Here is a 10,098-nt window from a genome sequence, read left to right on the forward strand (position 1 = left end):
GGGCAGTAACAAACCTATTACGAATATGATGGTTTTTCAGACGGCCGGAAAATGTTGCTCCGGCGTGGAGCGGGACGTTAAAAGACTCCCCGCCCATGGAAAATGCATGGACACAGAGGCGTCTCTGTGCGCTGGGAGGTTTGGGGCAATAACTAAACCATTATGAATGGGATGGGATGGCAGAAGCACGGAAAATGTTGCAAAAGATGGTGAACTATGCCCGAGCAGGGAGAACCCAGAGGAAACTCTGGTGGAGGCCCGCAGCGGTTCTGTCGGTGTACCGCTGGTAACGAGCTTGACCGGCAAACGTTATGCCCACAGGATGTGTGTCTAATAAACCTCTCCCTGAAAAATAGATCTGTTGCCTGGCGGTACAGGTGTCCGATGAAGGTGTCAGAAATTGTACGGACACAGAAGCGTGTCTGTGGGCTGAGTGAACTGGGGCAGTAACAAACCCATTACGAATGGGATGGTTTGGCAGACGGCCGGAAAATGTTGCGCCGGCGTGGAACGGGACGTTTAAAGTCTCCCCGCCCATGGAAAATGCATGGACCCAGAGGCGTCTCTGTGGGCTGGGATATTTGGGGCAATAAATAACCCATTATGAATGGGATGGGATGGCAGAAGGCCGGAAAATGTTGCAAAAGATGGTGAACTATGCCCGAGCAGGACGAAGCCAGAGGAAACTCTGGTGGAGGCCCGCAGCGGTCCTGTCGTTGTACCGCTGGTAACGAACTTGATCGGCCAACTTGATGCCCACAGGGTGTGTGTCTACTAAACCTCTCCCTGAAAAAGAGATCTGTTGCGTGGCGGTACAGGTGTCCGATGAAGGTGTCAGAAAGTGCACGGACACAGAGGCGTCTCTGTGGGCCGAGTGAACTGGGGCAGTAACAAACCTATTACGAATATGATGGTTTTTCAGACGGCCGGAAAATGTTGCTCCGGCGTGGAGCGGGACGTTAAAAGACTCCCCGCCCATGGAAAATGCATGGACACAGAGGCGTCTCTGTGCGCTGGGAGGTTTGGGGCAATAACTTACCCATTATGAATGGGATGGGATGGCAGAAGGCCGGAAAATGTTGCAAAAGATGGTGAACTATGCCCGAGCAGGGCGAACCCAGAGGAAAATCTGGTGGAGGCCCGCAGCGGTCCTGTCGTTGTACCGCTGGTAACGAGCTTGAACGGACAACGTGATGCCCACAGGGTGTGTGTCTAATAAACCTCTCCCTGAAAAAGAGATCTGTTGCGTGGCGGTACAGGTGTCCGATGAAGGTGTCAGAAAGTGCACGGACACAGAGGCGTCTCTGTGGGCTGAGTGAACTGGGGCAGTAACAAACTTATTAAGAATGGGATGGTTTGGCAGACGGCCGGAAAATGTTGCGCCGGCGTGGAGCGGGACGTTAAAAGTCTCCCCTGCCCTTGGAAAATGCATGGACACAGAGGTGTCTCTGTGGGCTGGGAGATTTGGGCCAATAACTAAACCATTATGAATGGGATGGGATGGCAGAAGGCCGGAAAATGTTGCAAAAGATGGTGAACTATGCCCGATTAGGGCGAACCCAGAGGAAACTCTGGTGGAGGACCGCAGCGGTCCTGTCATTGTACCGCTGGTAACGAGCTTGATCGGCCAACGTGATGCCCACAGGGTGTGTGTCTAATAAACCTCTCCCTGAAAAAGAGATCTTTTGCGTGGCGGCACAGGTGTCCGATGAAGGTGTCAGAAAGAGCACGGACACAGAGGCGTCTCTGTGGGCTGAGTGAACTGGGGCAGTAACAAACTTATTACGAATGGGATGGTTTGGCAGACGGCCGGAAAATGTTGCGCTGGCGTGGAGCGGGACGTTAAAAGTCTCCCCTGCCCATGGAAAATGCATGGACACAGAGGTGTCTCTGTGGGCTGGGAGATTTGGGCCAATAACTTACCCATTATGAATGGGATGGGATGGCAGAAGGCCGGAAAATGTTGCAAAAGATGGTGAACTATGCCCGAGCAGGGCGAACCCAGAGGAAAATCTGGTGGAGGCCCGCAGCGGTCCTGTCGTTGTACCGCTGGTAACGAGCTTGATCGACCAACGTGATGCCCACAGGGTGTGTGTCTAATAAACCTCTCCCTGAAAAAGAGATCTGTTGCGTGGCGGTACAGGTGTCCGATGAAGGTGTCAGAAAGTGCACGGACACAGAAGCGTTTCTGTGGGCTGAGTGAACTTGGGCAGTAACAAACCCATTACGAATGGGATGGTTTGGCAGACGGCCGGAAAATGTTGCGCCGGCGTGGAACGGGACGTTTAAAGTCTACCCGCACATGGAAAATGCATGGACACAGAGGCGTCTCTGTGGGCTGGGAGATTTGGGGCAATAACTAACCCATTATGAATGGGATGGGATGGCAGAAGCACGGGAAATGTTGCAAAAGATGGTGAACTATGTTTGAGCAAGGCGAACCCAGGGGAATCTCTGGTGGAGGCCCGCAGCAGTCCTGTCATTGTACCGCTGCTAACGAGCTTGACCGGCCAACGTGATGCCCACAGGATGTGTGTCTAATAAACCACTCCCTGAAAAAGAGATCTGTTGCGTGGCGGTACAGGTGTCCGATGAAGGTGTCAGAAAGTGCACGGACACAGAGGCGTCTCTGTGGGCTGAGTGAACTGGGGCAGTAACAAACCCATTACGAATGGGATGGTTGGGCAGACGGCTGGAAAATGTTGCGCCGGCGTGGAGCGGGACGTTAAAAGACTCCCTGCCCATGGAAAATACATGGACACAGAGGCGTCTCTGTGGGCTGGGAGATTTGGGGCAATAACTAACCCATTATGAATGGGATGGGATGGCAGAAGGCCAGAAAATGTTGCAAAAGATGGCGAACCCAGAGGAAACTCTGGTGGAGGCCCGCAGCGGTCCTGTCATTGTACCGCTGGTAACGAGCTTGACCGGCAAACGTGATGCCCACAGGATGTGTGTCTAATAAACCTCTCCCTGAAAAATAGATCTGTTGCGTGGCGGTACAGGTGTCCGATGAAGGTGTCAGAAAGTGCACGGACACAGAGGCGTCTCTGTGGGCTGAATGAACTGGGGCAGTAACAAACCTATTACGAATGGGATGGTTTGTCAGACGGCCGGAAAATGTTGCTCCGGCGTGGAGTGGGACGTTAAAAGACTCCCCGCCCATGGAAAATGAATGGACACAGAGAGGCGTCTCTGTGGGCTGGGAGATTTAGGGCAATAACTAACCCATTATGAATGGGATGGGATGGCAGAAGGCAGGTAAATGTTGCAAAAGATGGTGAACTATGCCCGATTAGGGCGAACCCAGAGGAAACTCTGGTGGAGGACCGCAGCGGTCCTGTCATTGTACCGCTGGTAACGAGCTTGATCGGCCAACGTGATGCCCACAGGGTGTGTGTCTAATAAACCTCTCCCTGAAAAAGAGATCTTTTGCGTGGCGGCACAGGTGTCCGATGAAGGTGTCAGAAAGAGCACGGACACAGAGGCGTCTCTGTGGGCTGAGTGAACTGGGGCAGTAACAAACTTATTACGAATGGGATGGTTTGGCAGACGGCCGGAAAATGTTGCGCCGGCGTGGAGCGGGACGTTAAAAGTCTCCCCTGCCCATGGAAAATGCATGGACAGAGAGGTGTCTCTGTGGGCTGGGAGATTTGGGCCAATAACTTACCCATTATGAATGGGATGGGATGGCAGAAGGCCGGAAAATGTTGCAAAAGATGGTGAACTATGCCCGAGCAGGGCGAACCCAGAGGAAACTCTGGTGGAGGCCCGCAGCGGTCCTGTCATTGTACCACTCGTAACGAGCTTGACCGGCCAACGTGATGCCCACAGGATGTGTGTCTAAAAAACCTCTCCCTGAAAAAGAGATCTGTTGCGTGGCGGTACAGGTGTCCGACGAAGGTGTCAGAAAGTGCATGGACACAGAAGCGTCTCTGTGGGCTGAGTGAACTGGGGCAGTAACAAACCCATTACGAATGGGATGGTTTGGCAGATGGCCGGAAAATGTTGCGCCGGCGTGGATCGGGATGTTAAAAGTCTCCCCTGCCCATGGAAAACGCATGGACACAGAGGCGTCTCTGTGGGCTGGGAGGCTTGGGGCAATAACTAACCCATTATGAATGGGATGGGATGGCAGAAGGCAGATAAATGTTGCAAAAGATGGTGAACTATGCCCGATTAGGGCGAACCCAGAGGAAACTCTGGTGGAGGACCGCAGCGGTCCTGTCATTGTACCGCTGGTAACGAGCTTGATCGGCCAACGTGATGCCCACAGGGTGTGTGTCTAAAAAACCTCTCCCTGAAAAAGAGATCTGTTTCCTGGCGGTACAGATGTCCGATGAAGGTGTCAGAAAGTGCACGGACAAGAAGCGTCTCTGTGGGCTGAGTGAACTGGGGCAGTAACAAACCCATTACGAATGGGATGGTTTGGCAGTTGCCGGAAAATGTTGCACCGGCGTGGAGCGGGACGTTAAAAGTCTCCCCGCCCATGGAAAATGCATGGACACAGAGGCGTCTCTGTGGGCTGGGAGATTTGGGGCAATAACTAACCCATTTTGAATGGGATGGGATGGCAGAAAGCCGGAAAATTAGAACAGGTACAGGTAAATTTACAGCAACAGCAAACAGTTTAATATCCATCCAACAAACACGCAACATGTTGATACAGTTTGTCTACCTATAAATACAATTTGGCGCGGCACATCCAAACGACACACTTCCTGTTTCGGTCACGCGATTTTTTTATTAAAGCGATACACGCGCCGATACGGGGTTTCACACTTGCGCACTCTGCACAGTGCTGGCGCGCCAGTGTTGTTCGTCCCATCACTACCTGTACCTGTGCCTGTTGGATTTTTGTTTGCTTCCACTCATGGATCGTTCTAGAAAATTTTCACAAGTCTGGAATCATTTTGATCAAAGAAAGTATCCACACCTTTATCAACTGGCACTTAAATATTTATGCACGCCAGCTTCCTCTGTTCCCTGCGAACGAGTGTTCTCTAAGGCATGGGAACTGGTGTCCAAGAGGAGAAATCGCCTTGGAGCAATCACACTTCAAAAACTTTTGTTTTTCAATAAAAATGTATGACAGAATCTGTTTTTAGTGTGTTATTACATATGGTTTAAAACTTTTAACAAAATCCCATAGAGAAGTTAAACATTTTAACTTGTATTATTTATTTTATTTTATTTTATTTTATTTTTATATTATATATATATATATATATATATATATATATATATATATATATTATATTGTTGTTGTTAATATTGTTTTATTACATACAAATTTGCTATATTTTACAAGCCAACTCCTATGAGCATCTAATAAACAACTTAACTCAGCAAGCAAATGGACCAACTGAAATTATACAAAGATGAGATCATATTTTAAGTAAAAGACTAGCAAGTGAATAAATAAAATTTATTAAATTTATTTTATAAATATAAATTCATAAGCTAATATTAACGTTTACAGCATGCACGTTTTACCATCTTATTTTCATTTTGTTTATCTGCAATGATTTTAGATCTACAGCAGAGGTCACTATTGAGTGACAGTGTCAATACAGTGTCAATACAGTTTGTGTAATGTGTCAATACACTCCTTGAGGTATCATCGAGAAGTTCTCACTTGATTGGTCAAAACAACCATCCATTGCACCAGAGGCCCGCCCCCTTCTCTACGAGTACAAATCACGGCGCTCTACAAGTACAAATCAATTTGCCCCATACGTCGCGGTACATTTGGTGCAAAACTCACGTCACTGGAAAGCAGCAGAAAAAACACTTGTGACACCTAGTGGCGACTTCTTTGACTACAAGTTGTCATTTCTACAAGTACAAATCACAACTTTTACAGATACAAATTTACACTTTCAGTACAGGTACAATTTTTTTTTTGTACAGGTACAAATCATGACTTTTACAGGTACAAATTTGTTTTTACAGATACACATTTTTTTTACACATACACATTTTTTTTTTACAGGTACAAATTTTTATTACAGATACAAAAAAAATTTTTACAGGTACAAATTTTTATTACAGATACAATTTTTTTTTTTTACAGGTACAAATCACGACTTTTACAGATACAAATTTAGACTTTTTTTTTTACAAGTTAGTTTTGCACCATATTTACCTCCATATGCGGAAGGTTAGTTCCAAAAATAACATGGACACAATAATTTCTTCCCTCTCATTTGACCCTCATTCTACTGGTTCATTGAATAACCGCTACAAGACTGCCCCCTATTGGTACAGTGCTGTATAACAACAAAACGAGAGCTCTGCATGTATTTCTGTATTGTACAAAGTAAACCATTTATTTTTCTTCCCTGCCTCTTAAATTAAGTCTTACATGGTGACAAATACTAACATTTACATGTGCGCTATAGTGATCATGCATATTTACTCCATAGATTATCAGAGCGCATATCAGGAAGCTAAAATATACATTTGCTGACAGACAGACAAACAGGTCTATTAACAATCTTTCAAGTGCGTTCCAGGTGCATTTTATCACTAGAGAATAATAGAGAAAGGGGGAATCAGTTTCAGTTCACTGAGCCAAAAGAAGATGGCAGGTTCCTTGGATATCCTGCAGGATGAGTCATCAACCCAAATTAGAGGGGTTGCAGAGAGGCAAGGCACAGATACTTCAGAAGAGAATACAAAAAAGCAATCCAACCTCGAGGTGTTTTTAACATAAATGGGGCACAAACAACTATGGTAGGCCAAGACAATTGGTGCCCTGTTTTCAAACTCACTATTTTTAAACATGTATAACAGCACAGACAATGAATACAATCTATATCACACGTGAAATGGCATTTCAGCAATCACAGCAGAATTGCTTGGATTGTTTTTCCCTTTCACTATCCCAAAAAAAGCATGGATAGCATTACGATGGATGAAACAAGTCTCTTTTTTTTCTTTTTTTTCTTTATACATTAGTTGCACAATTGAATCACCCAACGAGATAAGCAATTACACAGTCTGTACTATCAGCAGTCTCTATTAACAGATAATGTAAAAATGGAAAGTAAAACATAATAAACATCATTGTACCATTAGCTGGATAGTGAAGCACTGCCCCACTTATCCTTGATTAAAAAAAAAAAAACGGCTTAATTTATTTTGCTGCTACGATAAAACACAAGAATATACTCATTTCTGAGCTGATGTGTGCGTGGATCATGCTAAACACTTAATATGAATGATCTTAGACGACCACAATCCCACAAGGGGAACATTTGTGTAACGATACGATTTTTCGATTCATCACTTGTGGGTGTTAATTATTAACCAATCTAAAGTGTTGAAAACGGCTTGCTCTATTTGACGATGCAATATGGTTGGACAAACGTGACGTTTTGGGTCTAATTTTGGACAAGGATTCCGACATGTTATCAGTTCAGTCCCTGTCAAAATTTAATTTACAGCAAAGCTCTGTCCTGCTTAGGTTTTTTTTCTCTCCGCAGTACGAGCACAATGGAAAACTAAGTAATTGTGTGCACTTTTTGTTGTTGTGCCAAGTTTTGAAAAAAAGGCATTGTGTCTGAGGTAACATTTTATTTATTATGTTTTACTTTTGTACTTAAGTAGGCCTATCTCAGAATCTGCACTTTTTTACTTTTTCTTCAGTAGGCTAAAGAGTTGAATCAGAACGCCCACTTTTACCAGAATCTTTCATTGGACAATCCGCACTTTAACCCTGGAGAACCCAAGAACCCTTTTCTTCTTTGGAAAATTATGAATTATACATTAAATGACTGCTATAAGTTCACTGAATACCAAAATATATGTTTTTTTAACCCTTGTTTTTTGAACTAGCTCAGAGTTGCTAATTTATATATATATATATATATATATATATATATATATATATATATATATATATATATATATATAACATACTCCTAGGCATTCTGCAACATGATATGAAATAGATTAACAAAAAAACACAATTTTACCATCTGATGGTTTGCTGAGAAGATGGTTTTGTTTGGATTGATTTCCAGCTCAACAAAACAGCATGTTGCCAGCCATCTTGTCACCACCACTCTGGCTCATGTAAGTGTAATATTCATCCACTAGATGGCCCCATGCAGGAGTCAGAATTGGCACTCTGGACTTTTGATGTTAAATTTGTAAAAAAAAAAAAAAGGTCTTTGTTATTTGAGTAGCAGAATTTATAGGGGCCAAATTTGACCCGGTGGGTTCTTCAGGGTTAAAGTAAGTGTGAGTGCACATCTGGTTCTTGAACATCATTAGGCAATATGGCCCTGACGGCCTTGAATCGTGCGATTCTTCCTTCCGTTCTTTTCAGCCGGAGTCCTCACTCCACTGCCCCCTTGGGGGTCTCATCCGGACCCTCCCCGGTTCCGCTGTCCGATTCCTCCTCCTCGATGGCCAAGCGCGTGTCCGCGGAAGAGCACAGGGAGCTGACGCTGCTTTGCTCCGTGCAGAGCGCGCACGCAAGCGGAGAGGGCAGCGCGCTCTCGTGACGTAGATGTCCGAAGAGGTTGCCGTGGTTACCAGAGAACGATAACGCTAGGTTCAAAGAGCGCCCCCCCGGGGCGGCCTCCTCCGGGAAGGAGAGGCTGTGCTTCTTGGGGAGCGCGCCCCACTCCCGTTTCTCCTCCTCGTGAACGAGGCGCGTGAAAATGTTGGTCCTCCTCTTCTCCTTCCTCTTGGAGTGGAAGTAGCCCAGCATGATGCCACAGAGGAAGACTCCGTAGAAAGAGATGACGATTAAAACGTACAAGTACGCGTTCCCGCTGTTTGGCGCCGCCTGTGTGCGAAGAGGGGCGTGTGGGGAAGACTGAGTGGAGTTCTCCAGGTGCACCATCTTGTCACAGAAGCCTCGCTTGATAAACTAAAAGAAAATTAAATCCGTTTGGATATAGTTGTCCCTCAAACATGAAACATGCACAAACATACACAAATTTTGTAATTAATCTGTATTAAATTGGAAGTAGGCTATGGAAAATAAAGCAGCACCATCTGCTGGATCACGAGTGGGTCTTCATATTTTGATCGAACTATCTGCTCTCTCTCTCTCTCTCTCTCTCTTTCTCTCTCTCTCTAACATTACCTTATTCACTTTACAGACGTCAGTTTAAGTTGCTCATTAGGTATTTGTGTGAAACAAAACTTCACAGTATTTATAAGAGGCAATAGAGATTAAACATATTTTTTTCTTCTTCATATAAACCAACATAAATTATCTTGAAACACATTGAAAAGATTACTTGTTAACTCACCAAAACGAGGAGTCAAATTTCATGAGCGTTGAACGAGCAACTTCTTGGAGCTCTTCTGGAGTTTGGCAGATGTTCTCCAAGGATGACATTATTTATACAGAGTCGCCACCCCCTATCCCAACTGTGAGTCACGTGGAGAGGGCCGTCTGTGTAACATGGCTTGTGTCTGTGCCTGCATGTGGAAATCTTAAAAAAAACATAGAACGTCGTCTCATTTGCGGCTGTTGGGATAGACAACTCCATCCAAAACTTTGAGACATTTTCAGAATTTTCGTTACATAATTTGGCTGTAGAAGCATGCAACGTATTCAAAGCACGTTTCAGTAGTGCAGTTGTACACCATTGACAACAACAATTGTAAATGCATTGTTAAACGAGTGGCTAGATTCATGAAGACAGAATTGTTGGTGCGGAACCTTTTTTTAACAATGCCATTCAATTTTGACAAAAATGTGAGCTAACACACAGAATGTATTATAATGAGCTATCTTTTGAAACTAGGGGATCTTTTCCTATACACATACAAGTATTTAATTAATGATACACAATTGTTTTTGTAGATTTTTAGCTTTTCGTATCCCCCCCCAGCTTTTTAAAACTGCATTTTATGCTTACTTGTGTTATCTTTTGTCTGATTATTTGATGACATTAAAAGGTAAACTTTGCACACAAAAAATACTTTACAGAGGGCTTACAAATACTTTTTTTTTTTTTTTTACGGTACTGTAAATAGTGTTTTGTTTTTTTAACTCTGGGAGGAAGTCAGAGTAGCCAGCCTGGTTCAATCAAAAAGATAGTATTCTCTAGTGATTTTTTTGGGTTC

At 44.6% G+C, this 10,098-nt stretch overlaps 1 protein-coding gene across 1 annotated transcript; it reads right to left on the reverse strand.

Annotated features, from left to right (window-relative positions):
* Window positions 1-6,931: 6,931 nt before the first annotated feature.
* Window positions 6,932-9,331, reverse strand: kcne4 (potassium voltage-gated channel, Isk-related family, member 4). Its single transcript, XM_077565017.1, has 2 exons — window positions 9,276-9,331; window positions 6,932-8,887 (listed from the first exon to the last, which is right to left on the reverse strand). The coding sequence occupies exon 2, from the start codon at window positions 8,858-8,860 to the stop codon at window positions 8,348-8,350; it is 513 nt and encodes a 170-aa protein (XP_077421143.1). The 5' UTR covers window positions 8,861-8,887; window positions 9,276-9,331; the 3' UTR covers window positions 6,932-8,347.
* Between the last annotated feature and the right edge of the window lie 767 nt (window positions 9,332-10,098).

The sequence above is a fragment of the Vanacampus margaritifer genome, chromosome 5 (genome assembly GCF_051991255.1).
Source record: "Vanacampus margaritifer isolate UIUO_Vmar chromosome 5, RoL_Vmar_1.0, whole genome shotgun sequence".
Classification (NCBI taxonomy): Eukaryota; Metazoa; Chordata; class Actinopteri; order Syngnathiformes; family Syngnathidae; genus Vanacampus; species Vanacampus margaritifer.